Source organism: Doryrhamphus excisus, chromosome 22, assembly GCF_030265055.1.
Source record: "Doryrhamphus excisus isolate RoL2022-K1 chromosome 22, RoL_Dexc_1.0, whole genome shotgun sequence".
Lineage (NCBI taxonomy): Eukaryota > Metazoa > Chordata > Actinopteri > Syngnathiformes > Syngnathidae > Doryrhamphus > Doryrhamphus excisus.
In genome coordinates, this window is record NC_080487.1 from 9242585 (window position 1) to 9265801 (window position 23217).

General features: G+C 38.7%; 1 protein-coding gene across 4 annotated transcripts in view; it reads right to left on the reverse strand.

Annotated features, from left to right (window-relative positions):
• Window positions 1-145: 145 nt before the first annotated feature.
• LOC131109813 (potassium voltage-gated channel subfamily C member 1-like) overlaps window positions 146-23217 on the reverse strand; it is a 57025-nt gene continuing 33953 nt past the window's right edge. For 2 of the 4 annotated variants that reach the window (XM_058062181.1, XM_058062183.1), the window contains one exon: window positions 146-5870. Coding sequence is in view for 3 of the 4 variants with exons in the window: in XM_058062183.1 (XP_057918166.1) it covers window positions 5857-5870 (14 nt within the window). In the remaining variant the exon portion in view is untranslated. Of the gene's footprint in view, window positions 23036-23217 lie in introns of all 4 variants that reach the window. The other 2 variants (XM_058062180.1, XM_058062182.1) reach the window with 2 other exon arrangements.

Sequence of the window (23217 nt, forward strand, 5' to 3'; positions counted from 1 at the left end):
AGTAGCTACTCTCATTTTATGGAGTTCAGGAGGTTGCCCACAGCCACAGCACTTTTTTTTCACCTGGTGCTAACTCGAGACCCCGGAGGTTGTTTTGTTTTTGGAGCGTTCGTGTAAACTAACAAACAAGGAAACAAACAAAAGATGATTGTAAATTTTCCCCATTTATTTTAAGTTCATCTCAATGATTCGAAGCAATTTTCTCTGGAAAAAAAAAGAAAAGCATCTCATGATTTTGAACCAGTTAATTCATTCAAGCTGCTATGGAGATTGGTTTCACATTAGTTCACATTGACATTCATACATTTTTAAGTCTCAGTAGTAGAAATATGTTAAATTATGACATTTTTATTGATATGTTTCTATTTTTTCTCTCTCTCTCTTCAAAATATAAAAAGATAGATCATGAACATTCCGTTGAAATATACTTTATACAGTTCTCGTGTTAGGACTTTTCCAAAAATAAAAATCCGGCTTAAGTCACACCCAGATTACCCCAGTGACCACCTCGTCTTTGCATTTGCTCTCCTGCTGAGACTGCAGTGCAGTGGCTCTCAATACTACTCAACATACATCTTTTATCTTTGGAAAAACTTGTGAGGATGCATGACGGTCTGCAAAATCCCATGTGCGGTGTCCGATAATGTGCATCATTAGAAAAATCTAGAAGACTGAGATTTCTCTGGTCTTGTTATTTTGTAAAATAAACCATTAAACCATTAAGCCACGACGCACAGTTCCAGATATCCACGCCTTAGGGGGAGCGTTACAGTAAGTGTCAATCAGTGGCATTCCTGGTGCAGATTGCATACAGTGTCTTCAAGTGAACAAACCAGAAACATCTACGCACAAACAGGCACATAAAGAAAATGAACATTGTGTGTTTGAGAGCAGGAAACACTCTAAAGAGGACTTTAACATATATTTTATGACAGCTTTCAAGAAAAAAAAATCCAGTTATCTACTAAAAAATGGAAAGACATCTTTTTTTTAATTGAGAAATTGACAATTCTTGGCCTTAAAAAGCACACACACACTCACACACACACACAGTTAAGTGAAATGTATGCATGCACCGATTTGACAATTTTTTTGACCGCTGCAGCGAGACAAAAAAATGTAAAAGACCACATTGTTGCAGATAGACCCTGTAATACTAGCTTAGACTTCCACCTTGCAACACGATGAAGATGAAGCTACCCGAGCTACAGGACACCCTGAACCAGCAGGGCCTGCATGGAAGTCACTTGGAAAAAATAAAAAATAAAGATGAGGTCATCGATCAATCAATCAATCAACCAATAAACATCCATCTCCCCTTGGTGGACACTGGGATCGTCTCCTAAACACTTGACTGACATCATTTTTTTTTTGGAATCACTTTTGACTGTGCTGCATGTAACAAGCCAGTTGGGATGCTGCATGGATGAAACAATAATTTATGAATTTATGAATAAAAACAAGCTACTTTTACACACCGTGGTGTGTTGCCATTTCCCTCTGGGAGGAAGACGTTTCTGCTCTACAACACAGCACAGTGGTCACCGTTTTTTTTTTTTTCTTCTTTTTTTTAAGGATTCATGACATAACATAACGGCGGAAGAGGAGGCGATGTCGAGACTTTGTCCCCCCACCCCACCCCCCACCCCGTTCCCGCTTTAAGATTATCAAGTCATAACGCATGCGTCTTTTTTTTTTGTTGTTGTTGAAATTTTAAATCTCTACACATCACTGTGGGGTGTTCACATTAATCTAAAATGTCTCAAAGAAATCAACACCTACTGAACATCCACACACCATCGACACGACCTGAGTCCTTAACAACAGAACTTTGGAATTATGGTTCCATGCAAACTTGAAACCTCCTTGTGTCTCTAACCTCATATATTCATACACAGTGGAACCTCAAAATTACAACATTAATTTCAAGGGAGGAAACGCCTTGAAAAGGAAGATCGGAGTTTGCATCTCTGTATGGAGTTTGCATATATTCTCTCCCAACTAGTTAGCCTTGTTCTAAACTTGTTTCAAACAGAGTGGAGAAGAACAAAGCAAGAAGCCCAAAACTTACCACTTCCACATGTAATGGAAGGAGACTGTTTTTTTCCCCACTCTATCATGTCGGACATGCCAAGGCTGACCACATGCAGTGTGAAGGTAACCCAATCCACAATACTACACAATACTACTATGAATGGTCTTTCAATATTCATTCATTCATTTTCTACCGCTTATCCTGCTGGAGCCTATCCCAGCTGTTTTCCGGCGAGAGGCGGGGTACACCCTGGACTGGTCGCCAGCCAGCCAATCACAGGGCACATATAGACAAACAACCATTCACACTCACATTCATACCTATGGACAATTTGGAGTCGCCAATTAACCTAGCATGTTTTTGGAATGTGGGAGGAAACCGGAGTACCCGGTGAAAACCTACGCATGCACAAGGAGAACATGCAAACTCCACACAGAGATGGCCGAGGGTGGAATTGAACTAGAGTTTCCTAGCTGTGAGGCCTGCGTGCAGCCCGTCTTTCTATATTTTTTGACATATTTTGTCGGCCACAATCAACCACAAAACAGTTATCATGTATTAATTTTTGAAAACTGAAACATGGTAACAATATGGGATGATTAAAGGTTTTATGATGTGTATAGTGTCCCGATGATCCAGGTGCTTTTATGCCCCTGGTAGGGTCACCTGTGACAGTTCCAAAACAGGTCCAAGGTGAAAGACCAGAAGAGTGGCTCAACGGATCCCTATGAAGAGAAACATCATTGGACCAGCTCTTTTTGGAGTACTGTAGAGTGCTCCCTCTGGGATTCTGACAGTAGACCCTCACAATGTCTTTTCGGCCTCTACCACCATGGGCGGAAACTCAGCCCCAGGTGGTAATTGTTTGACAGCTCCATCCCCCTCTTCATCTGAGTGTTAAACATATGGCCACAAAGTCAGATGACACAACCACAATGTAAATCATCAAACTGCGGCTCAGGGTGTCCTGGAGTCAAGTGAACCACTCAGGTTCAAATCAGGGGAGCAGTTCCTCCCAATCACGCCTCCAGGTCTCACTGTTGCTACCAAAGTGAGCGTTGAGTCCCCAGCAGAAGGAGTTTCAACTGGGAGAGCTTCGACCATATGGAGGTGGCCGCCATTGAGGCCAGGTTCCATCCCTCCATTGTTGAGGCGGCTGATCGGCACTGTGGTCGGTGCCTGTGGTGGCGTTAATTCCAGAACCCATTGGTGTACACCAGTGGTACGAGATGCTGTCAAGCTGAAGGAGTCATATTAGGCCTTTGAGGCCCATGGGACTCCGGACCAGCAGGCCAAGCGGTCTGTGTCTGCGAAAGTCACTGAGGCAGAGTTCGGAGAAGCCATGGAGAATGACTTCCCAACATATTCTTGGGCCACCATCCCCCGCCTCAGGAGGGTGGAAGTAGTGACCAACCAATACCATGTATGGTGGAGATGTTGGACACGCTAGCCAGGGGGCTGGACAAAGTGGCTGGGAAGTCTGGGCTTCCTGCTTAGTTTCCTGCCTCCACCACCCAACTCAGATAAGCAGTAGAAGATGGATGTGTTATGATCAGCTTTTAAGGTTCCACTGTCTATTCAGAGCGTCCTTCTTCAGGCCTAAGGGAACAGAACCTCTGTCCAGATTTCCCTGCTACAGTCATGTCTCAACTTGTCTTGTATTATTGCCAAAAGAAAAACTAATAAAAGCAAACTTTGAGTGTCAATCAAGCAAAGTACAGAGAGCTTCATGTTTTCCAGTCGCTGCTGTTGCTGCTGCTACCATTGTTGTGCAAACAGTTCGACTTTGCGCGTAAGCTAAATCGGCAAACTCCGGGACGACAACAGTGAATGAAATGGTCGGAAAAAATATACTGCTTGATTGCATTTTTAAAGTCAAACTATGTTAGCATGGATGCAAACCCTGGAATGAGGAAAGTAGGGCAGTAGGAGCAAAGAGATTTCATCCAACAGAAACATAGTTCAGGGTGTACGTTGCAAACATACATTTCAATATTCACATTTTTTTTTTTTACTTTTAAAAACAAAATAGATCTTCTCTTCATTAGAATCTTTTTTTTGTTTGTTCAAAACATGAATTGCATATAACATTTTTTAAATTCATTTTATATATAGGTTTTTGTATCTCTAGCACCCTCGTCTTCAACTAAGGGCTTGCAGAAAAGACAGTCATGCAAAGTAGTCATGCTGGTAAACAAAGTTACAAAAATGCATCATCTCCCACATCCCCTGAACCCCACCCACCCCCCCACACGGTCAACCTTTCTTTGTTTAACTCAGCGTCCATCCATTCTCTTTGACATGAGTCCATCTTTGCTCAGTCTTTTCAGTCAGTGCACGTGGCCAACTTCCATGGAGTCCGCCATTTCTTCTCATTTTATCTTTTTCATTTTGCATTATTTTTTTATTTTCCAATCCTCCCATCCTTGACCAGCTTCCGATCAGATGCCGTGGATTTGTTTTTATCAAAATATAGATTTTTTTTGTTGTTGTTGTAATACACTTGTTCTCTACTTGGTCCGCTTCTGCTTCTCAAGGGCCGTCCTCGTCTTGAATATCGACTCACCAGTGAAGCAACCCGCTGGCAGCGAGAGTACTGCAGAGGGATTTTGGGCAGTATTCATCTGTGGGCAGGGGGATTCTTGTGCCTTGATGGCAGTGTAGGCCCTTTGTGTGGAATACATCATGTGACTGGTCCCGGCTAATGGACGGTTACACTGGGTGTAAAAAGTGTCCTTGTGGAATAGGGCAGAGAGGGGATTTTTTAAATTCTAATTAGCAGAATTGGCCAAAGACTGACAACAGTCTGCCCCTGTATCCTTGAGTCTATTTTCCGCTCGAGCCGCATTTGCTTCTGTGTGCTTCACTCAAATAGAAAGTGGATGTAAGTGGCAGTTAAAAGGATTAAAGATTGTTTTTAGAAGCTCATTTTGCTAATCGACATTATATCAGAGATCATTCAGCAGGTATCCCCCCTTTTTTTTCAGTACATGAGAGGAAAGGGGAGGTCTTTAACGTTGTCGTCGTTTGATGCTACATGGGTTTATTTCGTCATAGTAGCTTTTACGTTAGAAGTGAATGGAAGACAAAGTTTCTTGATCATGATAGCCATCTTATTCTCCTCTCCAGAAGTGTTTTTGAAAGTGAAGACCGATGCTTTTTCTCTCATGTACCGTCTGTGTGTCTTCACTGAAAAAAGGATCTCAAGAGGGGAGTGACATCTAAACTGCATAAATACCTTAGTCTTCAAGTCAGGTAGTCTCCCAGCCAACGAATGCTACAGTATGTTAGCAGAGATGCTACATTGTTCATTCAGTCCCATGTGAAGACAATTATTTTGTTGTTGTTTTTTTTTTTTTTTTACGTTGCTCAGTTCATGGTACAGTAGAGTAGGCCATGGAACAAGATGGCCGCCAGTGATGTTGTCTCTTGAGTGATGTCATCTGGAATGTGTCTACAGGAGTCTTTTTGTTTCTCTCCCAAAGTGTGTCAGTGCAGTGCTCAGTCAATTGGCCCGAAAAAAGGGGGGGAAAGGAGAGCATGGGGGGGGGGGGGGGGTCTGTCAGACAGATGTCAAAAAATGGCGGCGGTTGGAGTTCAGAGAGGCTACTTTGGTAACGACGTGAGCAGGAGCAGACCGTGTGAATTTTCTGGAATTCATGATTAACTGGTGGCCCTTCTTTCTCGTCACCCCCTCCGCCAAAAAGATCTCCTTTTAAAAAAAACTGTCCATCCACGTCAGGCTTGCCGCTTTACGTGGCTCCCGCTGCAAATATGTGTTAACAGCTTACCGACTCCTCGTTAGAGTGAAAAGGCGAACGCTAGAAACTTAACACTGTGAAGACAAGAACAGAGAGCCATTACCAATCACAACATAACATCAGCATAAAGCAGGGCATTGATGCATTCATGCTATAAGCTCGCACAATGATTCTCAAACTGTACTACGAGTACCGCTGGGGGTATTATTTAGTGGTGGGGAGGCACACCACATTTGTACTATACTATAGAGTCACGCTTTTCCTGGACGTTCAGTTCCATACCCACCTGTGATTGGCCAAAATCCGTAATCGATACACCTCAAATATGTATTTTTTTACACACCTACCATTGTTCAATCGCAACACAATCCAGGTTTTAACTTTTAACCTTAAATATGCCTCACACATTAATTACTTATTAAAGTGAGGAGCTCGGTAATCTGGGAGGAGCTCTGAGTAGAGCTTCTGCTCCTTCACATGGAGAGGAGCCAGTTGAAGGGGCTCCGGGCATCGAGTCCAGATGCCTCCGGGCATGTTTAGATGGGAGAAGGACCCGCGGGCAGACCTAGGACACACTGGAGTGATTATGTCTCACAGCTGGCCTGGGAACGCCTTGGTGTCCTCCCAGTAGACCTGGAGGAGGTGGCCGGGGACCGGGAAGTCCGGACTTCCCGGGTAAGAAGAAGAAAATGGAATGTAACCCTTATTACTTACTACGCTTTTTGTAAAGTATCGATACTCAGAAAGTTATAAAAAGTGGAACCTCGTACACCCCGGTTAGCAAATATTTGCCTCCGTTTGCATGCATGTTAGGGTACAAAATGCTGTGTGTCTTGCTGTGTTTATTATATATATTTATAGATTAATTTATAGATTAATTTATAGATTAATACATTTCATGAGTCCAACTGTATTTGTTATGTATTTTTATCAAAAAACGTCCAGGTTAGCACCATGTCAGCATGGAAACTGGAAGTCATCGACCCTCATCTATGATGTCGTCAGAGGTTGACTCTGTAGTTCTTTGCTCGTCAACACAGTTACACCACAACTGCAAAATTACCAAACCAACTTGCAAGTTCCAGCACTTCATTAAAGGAGATGAGAAACTGAAATTGAATTTCAGAAAAAATTGAAAAAAAAGTGTTTTGGACTTTCTGAAACAGATTAACGACGCTAACTGAGGTTCCACTTGACTTTCGCTTAGCGGCAAACAACCATGTGACTATGTGTCACATAGTCTATGTGTCCCACATGGGAAAAAAAACCCATAAGTGACACATTAAGACATAAACATGTAAAAATTACTGTGGGCTGGTTCATGTATTCTGTACGTTTAAGCCATATTATCACGTATTTATAAATTACAACTGACTTTCTGCAGAAAAAACAATAAAAAATAAAATGTTCTGACCAAAAATCTGAAAATTTGTGGGGCTCTACCGCACCATGGATCTAAACCATGGCGGTAAGAGGAGGTAGCAAACATTTTCGAGGTGTAAAAAGTTTGAGAACCACTGATTTAGCTAATTGTTATGTTGGTTTACAGTAGCGTTCAGCTAATATAAACCCATCAGTCATCATTTAGCTTGTTTTTAGCAAGTATGTTCATTTGCACAACACAGCTTTGCAGCATCAATAGTTTTTGACACAATGCTATCAAATCATCTACATCAATAAAAGTGACGTGTGTGTGTGTGTGTGTGTGTGTGTGTGCAGACATTTCCATTCGGGGTGACCATGTACACTTGAAACATGTTCTTCTGACAAATGGACACACACAAATACAGTACATGTAATGTTCATGGGAACATGAAAAGAAAATGTAATTCATTCTTGTGGGGAAAAATAAACAGGACAGTCGTCTTAACCTCCCTGTAGAAGCGATGCGTCATGCAAATTTAACAACAAGCACGTCTTGTACTGCATTTCCTGCAAGCATGCTTTGTTTACAGGGAGGTTAAATACTTCTGCAGTAGCAATACAAAGCAGAGAATTCAACATTTGTGTATAAATGTACACATAATTTGTCTTTTTGGCGTTCTTGTCCATTCCTTCCCCGTCTTCTGTATCTGTTGTCGCCAGGGATTGTCGCCGAGGTTTTTTCTGCTTGAAAAAAACAGAACTTTCTCGTCCATAACAGAGTACAGAACTCATATTCTATAGTAGTCTTTTAACCACTGTACAGCCTTTTCAAATAATTTCTTGTTCTTCTATTTATTTAACCGACAGTAAGACAGTAATATACTTTAATAGTTAGAAAATTAATTAAAGATAAGATGAGATATGCCTTTATTGGTCCCTCAGTGGGGAAATTTGCATTGCACAGCAGCAAAGAGGACAGAACCAGTTAAAAAGTAAAAATAAACAATATAAAAATAAAGAATATAAACAACCTAAACGTATTAACAAATTAACAATTTTAACCAGGATTATATACAAATAATTTACAAGATAATATGAAATGAAATATATGACCAGTATATACACTGCGATCTTGCTAGTGAATTGAATATGTAGTATTAAATATAAATAAAATAAATAATAAATATAAATATGCAGTATTTCAACCCTACACATGAAACAGTGTACAATACAAGACTTCTTCACAATAATTCACAATAAGTGGACAACAATAAATCTCTGATTTTCACTGGGGCAACATTCCAAGACCGCCTGAAAATGCCCAAAAACCACGTAAAAAAAAACCCCACTACATTTACATGCAGTCAATATTCCGGTTCCTGAAGCATTCGGTATAACAAGTTTACATGGTACTTGTATATCCCAATCAAAACAACAACGCAAGGAGAACATCATGACGTATTTCCGCTTTTTCTTCCTGTATACAAAAACAAAAACACCAGCAAGGCCGGTAGTATATGTCGATAAAGGACAGACATTTTTCTGTCTTTCAGCACATTAATAAGATGGTTAGTTTCCTCGTCACGCCAAAAGTATGCAGTTTTGCGTGCTGCCATGTTTTCAAATTCAATAGTTCTTGTCAAAGAATGGAACATGCGCAGAACACAATTCAATGTTCCTTTCGATGGGCTTATCCCGTATACATGATCCAATATTCAGACTGGAAAAGAAGTAACCCAGGTCTAATATTCAAGTTTTTAAAAACGGAATATGAGCATATTTGGGGTTTTTCAAAACGGTTATTTGTGTTTATACAACCATGCGTAACCGGGTTATTGCTAATATTCCGGTTAGGATGGAATTATTTGACTGCATGTAAATGTAGCCGTTTTTTTAGTACGAGAGGCTCACAGACTACATAAGCCAATCTAGTTTCCAGATTCAAGATTTACACATTGACAGTAGCTTCACTGCACCAGCTCTTCCCCAGACTTCCCATTTACTCCAAACAGCCATGTTGTAGTACCAGTGGCAAGAAAATTAGTAGCAATATCATTAAAAAAAGCAGAATGTTGTGTTCACCCAAATTTTGTCGTGTTTTTATCTTGTGGAATAACATACTTCAAGTTATAATGAATTATGAAACCTTCAATGGCAAAATGGAGTATTTTTGTGGAGTACTTTTTTCACATTTGCATGCAAAATTGTGTTTATTATAACAATGGCAATAAAGTATTGAATATGTCATCCAAGTCTAATGCCATAGAACTTTTTGTACAATGTCCTACAAAATTCGAGTAAGAACACAACCTACCGATTCATCGCTATGAAGCCACACTCAGAGTATGCATAGATAGGACAGATCGCATTTGATAGGACTTTAATGTATTCACGCGTCTTGATACAGATATGTACATGTGCAATAATTATGGGTGTGTTAAGCATCGCTAGTTAAATCTAGCTAATCTGCATGAATGTTGACATCAGGGGCCTCATAGAGGCACTTCTTACATTTATTTGCCTATTTGGATTTTTCATGAACACAATTGTATGATATGATCCCATCATTCATTGAAATTCAATACAATGCAAATACAAAGTTAAAGCAAACTCAGGAAAAAATAAAGTGACATTTTCTTAGTAATAGAAACGTTTCCAAAAAAGGAAAGAACATCATGGTACCCATACTGTGGAAGAAGGAGTGTTGGTGTGCTAAAATGCTTACAGAGGCTTTTATCCAAGGAGAGCTAGCAAGTACTGTAATGTACTGCACTAACAAGGTCATTGAAGCATAAACCCATGGCGCCCATTAGTACACCACATTGTTGTTTTTCTGCAGCTTCAATCAAATTTCAAACTTCTTGTCCCACAATTCCTTTCATTTTACGCTTCCACACTTTATACACTTCATTATATTTATATTTTTTTGGTCGTTACTCACAATGATTGTAAGCTAAACAAACCCGGCATGCGTTACTTCGAAAAGTTGGTCTAAAATGATGACAAGGTTTAGCTTGGAAGCACATTGATTTTAAAAATCAAATAAAAATGAACATTCCGAAATGGAAATTTTGACACAAGCCACGTATACATGGACCCAAATATTCCAATTCCATTCGGGTTATTTGCTCAAACGGAAGGAATCTAACCTTTGTATACACCTCATTCCGAAAGAAAAGTGCCAATCCGAATGAATATATAATGGGATTCCCAGGGGTGGAATATTCCTTTCCCCAATCCGATTGAGGTATCTTGTACCCGCTCAAACGGAAAGTTGTCAGACTGCGTTCTTCTTCGTGGTGTTTTTCTTCTTCTGTTGTTTATTGGCGGTTGGCAAGCAGCTTTGGTGTGCATTAGCGCCATCTGTGGAACAGAATCTAAACCCTTCTATACGCCATTCACAAGTCCAGTTTTATTAAAAAAGAAAATACATATCTATATAAAACATGTGCCGAGCTTAATTATAAAATATTAGCAAGATTGAACTTTATCTTTTCCTGTTCCCGGGTGCGTTCTTTCAGCGAATGCTGAGATATGACGTAACACGCAGCTCCAGATGTTCTTAAATGGAGGCGAGCAATCGGCACTGGACTGCTAAGGAAAGTTTGTTTTTGATTCAAACTAAATTTCAAGACTGGACGAAGGAAAAACTGGCAATACGGAGTTATTCCAACAAGTGAAAGAAAAACTGGAGGAAGTCGGTATCACGTGATGTTGGTGTTTACGCTTTACTGGGCATGCCCCATTGACTATTCTGGTTGATTATAGCGCCGCATGTAGACACGCCATTAGAATATTCCTTTCCATGTATACCATTGCTTTCGGAAAGGTCATTCGGAAAGAAAAAAACTCATGTAAACGTGGCTACAGTGTCCATCTAATACCTGACAAACTTCACTTACAAGTCAGTCTCATCGATAAAATACACTTTTTAAAAAAATCAACAAAGACCAATGGCTCATTAAAGGGATTTTATGACATGAGTTCTGGTGGGATTTGGGTGCTGAGGAAAGTAGTTCCGTGTTGCTGGGGGGCAGTTTAAATAAAGAGTTTGGCTTCTCAAAACAATACGCATTCAAAAGCGTCACAAAAATGCTTACTGGAAATAAAATAATTATTTCATAATAAATATTTAATTATTAATAATAAAAAAATATGTCTCTGCTGTCATATCACTTCGCCTGTGTTGAGGATCGCATACCGTGGTTAAAAAAAAAAAAATGGTACGTCCGCTGTGACAACAAGGAAGTGTCGCCCTACAAATTGCTTCGTTTTCCACGGACAAGGAGTGCAAGTGTACACTTTTGCGAGGAGGATTATGTTCCTAAACGTCGCCCAGCCGGAACTACTTTCCTCAGCAACCAAATCCCAACAGAACTTGGCTCAGGACCGGAAGTGACAATTTCATGTCCACAATTCCCAACTATCCCTAATACCTTTGAACGTTGCACATATTTTGCATATGTAAATGACTCAGCGAGTACCGCCCTTAACGTTAGAGACTTTTAAAGTACCTAGAACTCATTAAAAAAAAATACTTTTATTGCATATGAATTATTGTGTAAAATCCTTAATGTTTATGGTCAAGCAATTAAATAAATGAAAATATTCTTTTATTTTTAATTGTAGGTTTTATCCCAAAATTCTGTTAAAAAAAATAAATAAAAATAAAACTGTGCACTTAAACCTGATTTTTAAAAAATATTTTTATTATAAAATGTACTATTTATTGCACTTTTAAGTGTGATTATTTTCCGTATTCAATTAACATGGCTTAACATGAAATATTTTGTACAAAATATTGTAAGGAAATTAGAAAAAAAAGTCTTTTGACTTGTGAATAATGCCGAGTTGTTGAAATAACAAATTAAATTTGCAAACAACATATTGCTTAATGTTTGTACAGTTTTCTACTAAATGGCCGTGAGACCACATGCATTATTTTCTGCGATTATTATTACTATTATTAATGAACTTACTTTTGAAATGTAAAATATTTAAATTTTTTTTGGCTTTTTTTTCTTGCATTGATGTATTTTTTTTTATTTTTACAGCAGCTGTTTTTTTTTAAATAGCAAAATGCTGCAGGCCTTTTACACTGTACATTCACTAATTTTCACAACTGTCAGAATGTAAAAATCAGTTGGCTATACATGTATCTTTTTTTTTTAATCTTTGGCCTAAAATGAATAGAAGGTTTTTGTGATCATAACACATAAAAACAGTGTACACTAAATGTGAAGCTGTGATACAATTCCACTTATTCTAACGATTAAAAATAACGTATCTTTAAAGCTTTTTTTTTTTTTTTAATTAGACCCCATCAGCTAACCTGACACATGCATGATAAACCATGAGATTCACAAGACAAGAGGTCATTCCGTCTACATTCAAGTTCACGTGATCTTATTGCTATCGGTTTTGCGCGCTGCAAAATCCGTTGAAAGACTCTTAGTGTGCTGTTGGGTTGAGCATCTTTTCGCGTCTGAGCTTGTGCAACCTCCCCGCTACAAAATGGAGGGGATGGGGGAGCGACAGCGGCGAAGCGGGCCCGGCGCCTCGTAGGTTTCGAAAGGAGGGCTACTGATCGGAGCTAGCCGCAGAGACGAGCCTGCTATTCCTGTGACGCTTGTGACACTGCGAGATTTCTCGTAGTTGGTCGCTACAATACGATGGATGGAGAGGACGGGAGGGGGGGTGGTTTACAGTACGTCAAATGCAAACAAAAAGAAATTCAGGTCATTTGGTTTGAAAGTCACACAATATTTCAACATGAAAAGAAAACAAAAAAAGAAGCATGTCAGCAAAAAGAAGACAGTAAATCCAAAATGTCATGAAATCATAAAGACATACAAAGGACAGACAGACACACACAGACAGAACAGACAAGACAAAACAAGAAAATGCGAGTTATGATATGTCTTTGTTGAGCTTTTTCCTTAGCATACAATTGTATGAATTAGCACATAGCTAACAGTTCCAATGAATAAAGCACCCATCATAGTATTATTGCATGGAGCAAATGTACAGGTGTTTTAGACAACGGACAGTAGAAAAGAAGCAGTTGACCACGTGAAGTTTGGAGGCGAGTAAGTCCATATCCACATGAGCAAAGGTATTTTTTCAAATATTAATTTTTGTCTCTGCTTACGTTAAATGCAGACTTACTTTTTTAAACACAAATATTAAAGATGGTACCTTTACGGACCCGTGACCGAATTCGCAGGGGCACTTTAGTCATCATTGTTCCATGACAGCAAAAGTCAGCTGGAGCCTATCCCAGCTGACTTTGGGCGAGAGGCGGGGTACACTCTGGACTGGTGGCCAGCCAATCACAGAGCACATATAGACAAACAACCATTCACACTCACATTCATACCTATGGACAATTTGGAGTCGGAGTACCTGATTTATTTCTTGATTATTCAAGCTATCCCACAGTGCTCTGTTAAAATGTCAAATGTTATAGTAAGGTAAATAAAATAAAAAATAGGGCACATTCTTGGTCTGTTTTTTCATTAATTCATTCATTTTCTACCGCCTTTCCTCACGAGGATCGCGGGGGTGCTGGAGCCTATCCCAGCTGTCTTCGGGCGTGAGGCAGGGTACACCCTGGACTGGTGGCCAGCCAATCACAGGGCACATATAGACAAACAACCATTCACACTCACATTCATACCTATGGACAATTTGGAGTCGCCAATTAACCTAGCATGTTTTTGGAATGTGGAAGGAAACCGGAGTACCCGGAGAAAACCTACGCATGCAAGTGGAGAACATGTAAACTCCACACAGAGATGGCTGAGGGTGGAATTGAACCCTGGTTTCCTAGCTGTGAGGTCTGCGCGCTAACCACTAGATCGCCGTGCCGCCTGGTCTGTTTTTTCTTTCTTTTTTATTTTTTTAGTGTACTATAGAAGCATCGGATCGGGACTCAAAAAAAACTCTGACTGGGACATCGCTAATCAGTATATTGCTGTTGTTGTACTTGCTTATATTTACCTGTTTTATGTATTTTTGCTCATTATTTGAGGTGAGGCATTTCATTGTACGAATGCAATGTACAACAAATACTCTATTATTCTAAGAGTACATTGTGATAATTCACCAATATCATGAAGAGTACAGGTAATTATTTAAGCTCAGGCAATTAGAAGATGTACAAATATCAATTATTAAAGATAGTAGGCGGACGATATTTGAAAGAATACCAATGTACATGTGGTCTCATATTGAAAAAGACAAATACATAAATATATTTGAAAAGGTTTTAAACTTCAGATGGCCAACATGTTACAAATTCCACCTTCTAGTTGTATTCTCTGGACATCCTACAACAGAGATGATGTTTTTTTTACAGTGGGAAATGACACTTTTACTGTCAAATGTCCTTGTTGTGTCCTTTACCACTGTAGATTCAGCATGCAAACGTGAAGTTACGACAGATAGTCAGGTGGAGAACGTCATTGGTAGGTGGCGCTCAAGTTGAGCTGAGTGGCGTTTAAGCCTTTTATTTAGAATGCATGCTGCTGTTCTTCATTGCATAGAAAAAAAGCAGCATTCAAGAGTCAAGGTTTCCCCTTAAAAGAAGTTTTTGTGCATTTTCTGTCCAACTTCAACCATCTCGAAGCAGCAGCAGCCCTTCAATGACGTTTTGCTTGACCCAACCAAAAATAAAAGCCCTTTCTTCTTGCCTTTTTTTTTTTTTTTTTTACTGACTTGGGAACATTAGCCGAATGGCAAGTCAGTGAAATATTGATGATGCATTTCTAGGTCTCTATGTTTCTCCAAAAAGGATATATATATATCTATGTAATATATATATGTAAGATAGACGGACAGATTGAAATATATATAGACGGATAGCAACATACAGGAATAACCTAAACTGATGCTAAAGAATCTTCTATTTAATGAAAATAGAATTGCTACATCAGTTAAATAAACTGTTGACAAAAATGCTAATCTTCATTTATCAATATAAAAAAATATATAATTTTAATGTATTACTTTGAAGTAGCTGCGCAACATGAACTACCCAGATCACACATATATTTTAAAAAATATACAAAATATCTCTTTCTCTAAATGTGTGTTTTTCCTGTATTATGGAGAATTTGAAACACTTGTCAAGTGTGATGAGTAGGGGTGTCACAAGATCTTGGGAGATAAAAACGTGAAAAAAAAATTATAATAAAAAACTAACTAAATTACACAATAAATGAAAAATTAACTTTTGCCGGCCTGAACCCATTCAATTCGTTCGTAGCGTTCATTTTAGACGATCTTTCAAGAAACACAGACATGTTGTGTTCGATGACCATGTAAACATGAAACCTACCAAAAGACTTCATTCACTCTTTCATCAGAAAAAAGTATTTTTTTCTACCCTTTGTTTTCTACACCAAAATTTGTTGTTTTTGCGACAGCTCAAACATCTAAACAACTATACCACAACATAAACAATAAAAAAAAATTGTATTTTTACATCAAAATAACAAAATGAAACATAAAGTCTCGTACGGCTGCGGCTATCAAATTTTTAGTAATCGGGTATTGCACTGAAATTTGTTTGATTAATCGAGGAATCGGAAAAAAAGCATACTTTTGCTTGGTTAAAGAGAAAGAAAAAAACAATAGTAAACACTTGATAATAAATTAACAAAGAAGTCAATGAAAAAAATAGTTTTCCGCAATGGCGTTCATGGCACGAACGGTGCAATCAAACAAGTAACTTTTCCACACAAACTAAACAACATCGCGGCTTGAAAGTAGCAATTGTGAAAGGTGTGTGCATCTTACCGTAGTGGTGTGTCGGTCATGAACGAACGGGTCAAAAGAACGGGTCATCACCCCTAAAATACCTGTTCAGATCGTTCAGTTGCAAATGCTTTTTTTTTTGATTGGCTGGAAAGTCAGTTCAACGTTCCTTTTGCAGGGCGGGACTATCTTCATGCTTGCCTGACCTATCCTATCATCGCGCCTCGCTCTGTGGGTGGGTGTGGTTAGCTGATGAAAGCCCAAGACCGAGAGATTTACCAACACTGTCGGTGACCTCGTTCATTCCGTTCACAAAAAATAACTAGGTCTTTTGACCCGTTCGTTCATGACCGACACACAACTAGTCATCACGTGTTGTTGCGCTGTTGAGTCGGAACGAATGTAAACATGAGTGAACGGACTGACTCAACACGGCTGACCAGGTCTATGCATAGGGGGAGATCACAGCCTAACGACCAATTGACCGAACTGACCGAAATGAAGGATCTTTTTACTGAATGAACCGCAATGATCCGGTTCACGGAAATAAACGGTTTTGCCCACCACTATCTTACCGCATAGTTGTTTCATCCATCAGCCACAGTAGCAACTGCCGGGATTTCATTGTTGCCGCATAATGGCGCTGACAAAACGCAGTGTAACAACGGCTACACACCACGATGTTCAAATTGCTGTTTAGCTACATTGTCTGTTTTGTTGCTTTGTCGCTTTTTCTAGCCTCTTCCATCTTCCCGCGTCTTCAAACAGGCCACTTCCTTCTTCTTCTACATGGTTGACGTACGAGCGATAGTGTAATCGAGGTATTCAAATTATCCGATCGCAGCCGTAGGATAAAGGCAGGGCTCTAGCATACATGCAAACAACGCAGAAAGATGTAACATAGTAGAAATGAAATTAATACAATATATTGTCACATATTTTTAATATTTTTTCCATTGTAAAATCTCGTATTGTCTCATTTTGTGAACTGAATGTCTTGTGACACCCCTAGTGATGAGTCAAATATGAAAAATGAAACATATATGCATGCTACATTATGGAACGGAAAGGTGGTTTGTGTAGTTTATATATATGTATAATAGTAGACATCCAAATAAAGACGTTTCTTTTTAATGAACACAAAAGCCACTGCAGTCTAAGTCTAACACTCATCGCCACCTTATCCCAACAAACGCTGCCCTGGGCTTCTCTATCACGGGAACGAGTCGCTCGTGGTTCATTGATGACATAATCATAGGCACACTTTGCTTTACACACTAAGAGGGGGATGCGTACATACAGTACTCATATGCAGTACCTACCGACAGTCAAGACTTTAAGATACACTTGCACTGCAGTGGCGGCCTGGAGATGGGATGGAAGAATGAGCGTTAATCACAGAAGATTATGGAAGTTTATGGGGTGGGGTGGGGTGGGTGGGGGCACAATGAGGAAAGAAAGGGAGGAAATTACTGCAAATAATCCGACCAGAGTCTTAATCAAGCAAAATAAATAGTTTGAAGTGAAACGATGGTATAATCCCTCAAAGAGCATGATTCCGTGTTTATTTAGTTAACTGCATGGAATATCAGGCGGTTATTAATGGGAGGGCATCCATTGTGTAGTATATATTTTCCCAAATATTCAAATCTACTTCCAATAAAGTGGTATTTGGTAGTGCGAGTGTGTCGTCCTGGTGAAGTCTATTCCAGTGACTGCTTACATGGGATCAATTGCCTGTTAAAGATGCTGCGACTCCTGTTACCCGTAATTAGATGAATTGATCGGCGCGTGACCACCACGTCCACTGTAAAGCCACACAGTGGGCTTGTAGCAGGAATAGGAAATGTGACCACTTTATTAGGCACACCTCATGGAGCAACTGAATACTGTGCTGACACGGCATGTCTCAGATGCCGACAATGAAGGTCATATTGATCGATATCTTATAGCACGGACGTCCAAACCTTTTCCGCATATACTGAAAAACAAAAGAATGCAAAGGACACTTTGATGTATATACTTTTGTATATCTATATATATATACACATGTAGGTATTTTTGTCTTTTTTTTTGCATTGTCCAAATATATTTCAACTTTCTTCTAATAAACATGAGTTATGAGTTCATTCCCCAAATACTATGACTTCATTCCAATGCTAGTATAACATTTTCCCCAACCTAATTGTCCAAAAATGACAACTTTACTTTTGTTTGTTTCTCATAATATTACGACTTGAAAAAAATGACACTTTCCTCTAATATTTCAACTTCAAGGTCGTATAATTACAGTGTTTTTCCTTGTATTATAAATAGTTTATCCCCGTAAAATTTCAACTTGTCTCACATTTTTCTAGTTCTGATCAGGGTTTTATTCTGACGATCCCGATACCGATAATCCATGAGTGAAATCGGCCGCTATGCTACTTTTACAAAATGAAAATGGCTAGAGCTAGTCATTTTTGTAACATTTATTTTACAGTAAACCTCGGATATATCGGACTCGGATATATCGGAAATTCGCTCACAACGGACAGATAAAAAAGAACCAATTTTTCTGTAATGCATTTCCAATAAAAATTCATTGCATATATCGGATTTTTTATAACGGATTTCGCCTATTTCGGACAAAATCTCCAGTCCCGTTCCAATGCATTTCCATTAAATTTCCCTCGCATATATCGGATGGCCGCATCGTGGCGCTCCGATTCGCCGAATCGTGACAGGCCGCTATACGACGTCATTTGCAGCGTTTGCAGCGTTGCCTGCGCGTCCAGGTACATTGGAAACATAGTCAAGGAAGTGCCTTTTTATAACGGATAAAATCCGATTTACGCATATACCAGATATAAATCCGATATATGCGTAAAACGGACATTTTCCGGTATACGCATATAACGGATTTCACTTATATCGGACAAAACCAGTGGGAACAATTGAATCCGATATATCCGAGGTTTACTGTATATAAATAGCCATAGTTGAAGCCAAATAAAGCCAATATGCTTGTTTTACCAGAATATTAACAAAATGCTGGTATCCACTACTCACCTTTTTGGATTTCACAATGCATGTATTTCTAGTCTTCTCACATTATTAATTGAAAACCTGAATGAAAAGCAGGTTTATCCACCTTTGCTGGGTCCCTCCAGCCACATCCGCTGCCTTCTGAACTGCTGATGCAGCCAATTCTTGTTATATTGCATCTTTTCCTTATTATTTATTATTATTATTTTTCTGAATTTTTGACATTATTTGCTGATTGATTTTTTTTTTTGTTTTCTTGTTGAATTATATTTTTGAATGTGCCACAGGCCAGCAAAAAACAGCTGCGGGCTACAAATGGCCCCCCGCCCTCAATTTGGACACCCTTTATAAACTTGCGCTTATAAATTTAAAAGAATTAGCTTAAAGAATTTGTTGTTGCATTTGGACTTTCCATGTAACAAAACATCGTGATGGCCCCCTGTGATGGCTTATTGCAGCAAGTGTTGCCATAGCGACTGCGGATCACCTCTCATGTTGTGTTAGCGCTCATGGCTGTGCTAATTACTGTTCAGAGAGCTTGTAGAGATGTTATTAGTAATAACACATTCCTCTGTGGCACTGATTCTTAAAATGTGTACCACTGGAGTACATGGAGTTGTACTAAAATTAAAATATACAGTACTTTCCTGAAAAATAAACTGACAGTCAATAGAAACTTCGAGGTAAAAATATATGCATATTTCTACTTGTAGGAGAGTTGTAATTATATGTTGTAGATTTATTGTTGTCTTAGTGCTCCGGTAGTTTAGATAATGATGAGACCTAAAGACCGAAAGAAGGCCAGCATTGTTAGTCCATTTAACGGCATCATGCCACATCTATCACGTGAACGCCGTCTCCGGGTCCCGGGTATGGTGGAGGCCGGTTTGCGCTACAGTGATATATCCAGGCGTATGGGCAGGACCCAACCCACAATCAGAAACCTGCATGAACGCCACAACACGATAGTCTCTGTTTACGACAGACCGCATCCACGGCTAGAGAGAGTGACAACTCCCAACCAGGATCGCTACATCCGGTTGCAACACACGTGAGACTGGTTTTGCTGTGCCAGACGTACAAACCCGGCAGGAACAAGACCTGGATCGGCAGCCCATTTTTTTTTGTTTTACTAGTACTGATCTCCATGCTATGGCTGGTACTATACTACGTGGTTTGTGTGGGTACTGTGAAAATGTGAGAATGATGTGGAGGTGGGTTGGTAGTTTTATTTTAAGCAAGATGAGGCATCTCTATACTACCACCGCAAGGTTAGACCCTTTTATTAAATACCCTCCGTGTTCATCAGGCTTTGCGGCCCTAGACTTTTTTTTATGGGGCTACCTAAAAGACGAAGTCTACACTAAGAGATCTACAACAGTGGCTGAATTGGGAGCAGTTATGGAACATGAATGCACACCAATACAAAATGAGTAGTTTTGTGTTGTGTGTAGTTCCATTGCTTTGCGTTGTCAGCAATTCTATAACATTTTGATTCACATGTAAATTCAATTAAATCAATTAACGAGTAGTTTACAATTACATACCAAATACTTCAGTAGAACGACGGTGTCAATCAAGGCATTTAATTTTCAATTATTTCAAATAAATGTGGCTCAGAATATTGCAGAATATTGTGATGAGGTGATATGACAATGGGGACAAGTGTAACAAGCTACGTAATTTTGGAGTTTCAACTAATTGGACGTGACTAGACACTACAGATATGTTGCATATTTATGGCCCATAAAACGTCGGCCCATAAAAACGTCGGTCTTGAATAACCGAAACAATTGTGTTATTTAACGTTGAATGTGCTATATAGTAAGTGATGTTAAAACTCAAATCAGAACACAACAGAAAAAAAAAACACCAAATACACATAACAGTCTTATATACAATAATCTACAAGAAAGAAAACATAATGGAACACACCATACAACAAAAACCCTGTTAATAATTACACAGGAAAAAAAACAACAATAAAATAACACAATGACACACAGGTTGCACACAAATAATGACAACACAAAGAGAAAGACAGGGAAAGACACACAAAGAGAGCTAAGAAGATGGAGGTCCTTGTTGCAGAAGATCTCCAGAAGTATTGGCCAACAATCATATATATAGGTACCATTGAACCTACTCTATGTCAGCCATGCATATATTTGCATTTAGAGCACAGGAAGCCAGATGGCCCACAATCAAACTGGAAGAAACATTTAAAGCTTTTTCAAAAAGTAATTTTTGCAAAGACACCTTGAAAAGCGTTTATCTATAAAAGAAATCGAACCGGCAGCACACAAGGATCCCTCTTTAAAAAACAGGAGTATTCATGTTTTAAAAAATGTAATTGTTTAGATGTTAAATATAGTCTGTGGTGACGTTTCTTCTGTGCTTTATTTAAAACCCTGATTTGCTTTAAAGAGGGATTTTTTTGTGCATATTTGTCCAAAATGATCACTGTCATGTCTTGCTTACCTTGTTGTAATTCTACCTGCCTGTGTGTCTGGTCTTGTTATGTATGCGCAAAGTCTTTCGGTGACCAAGTGTAGCCCCCAGCTTGTATATTTTATTTTATTGTTCTCATAGCCAGCAGCACAGGAAGCAAAGAAGCTTTTGGGGCTGCGCTGTGGGCACTGAAAGCTCCTTCACACCGGGTCTGAGGAATAGTATTTCCGAAGCATTACACGCCAACCACACCGCATGACATCTTTTTTTTTGACAGCACAGAACCGTGCTGAGGTGGTGGTGCATTCAGTGACTTTAGCTTGTCGTCAGCGTGTTGTGTTTCAAGAGGTACTTGTCCCCTTTGAGCTTCATGTCTCTCCTTACCCCACAGACCATGGGCCTTGGAATATTTTGCAGCTTTGAACAACACGACACTCAAAGTCCCAACCCAATGGACAGATAGAGCAAACAAAATGTGAGCGTAAGATGTTTGGAAACACCTTTTGTACACAATCGTGTAAGATATTGTAACAATGCTGTGCAAAAGTCTGAGGCCACCATGACTGATGTTTTATCAAAGCAAAGCTGCCATGACCACATTTAAACACTATAAAAGTTAAAAAGTTGCTTGATTGAAGAGAAGATTGTCAGCTTTAAAAAAAAAACTATTGTCCAAAAAGGACATTAATTTAAATATATAGTTAATATTATTATTACAAATATAAATATTTTTTAAATATAAATATTTATATATTTGTTTCATATTATTAAAAATACAAATATTTTTAAAGATAAATATTTAAATGTGACCTTACCTTACACTTCGTTTTTTATAATACATTTTTTTATATTTAATGTGAATGTTATTTTATTTTCCTTTGATGATTCAAATGACTGTAATAATTGTGTATTCATAGTGTACAAAATTTTGACAAAAAAATCTTGACAGTATATATAATAAATGTAAAATAAATATTACTTATCATACATTATTATATTAATTTCTAAAATAATAAAACAGGTTTATTTTATTGAATATATTAATAATTAAATCAATGAATGACATTTAATTTTTAAAAATCTAATTAAAATGAAGGAAAATAAATGAAAACAACAATACATACATTTTTTTTGCATATAGTTGCAGGAGCCACAATTTATATAATTTTTACCTTTTTTTATCTTTCTTACTTGAACCTATTTTATAGGTATTAGGTCATTAACTATATAAAAATATGAGGAAAAAAGTCACTTTAATACCTATCTGCCATAGCCAGGTGTCCCAATACTTTTGCTTTGCTTGTTTGTTCATGTGTATGCTCAAATAAACATTTTGTTTGTATTTAAGGCACAAATATTGTCATAGTATTTCTGGACATTTGTAGGTTTTTTTTTTGCCTTTTTTTTAAACCAAGGCTGAGACCCATTGGGGGAGGAGAGTCACGCCGATAAACACATTTTTGTAAAAAATAAAATTATTTTTTTTTAAAAAGGTGGGGTTAAAGGAAAAACAAATATTAAGCCACACACACGACAACACGAACACAAAACTCAGACAGCAATCGAGAGGACAGAGTAAAAAAAAGGTGTAGGAGGAATGAAAGAGCCCACATACACACGCGTGATATGACACAACCTGAAGGGAGAGACAACAACAACAACAAGAGGCACGTCAGACGACAACAACGTCAACTGCTGTTTCCCCCCGTGTTCTTCTTCAATTAGGGCCTTTTGATGCTTTTGCTCTGTACAGTATGCATATTCGAAGCTTTTTCACACACACACACACACACACCCAAAGCTGTTTGTGTGGCATAT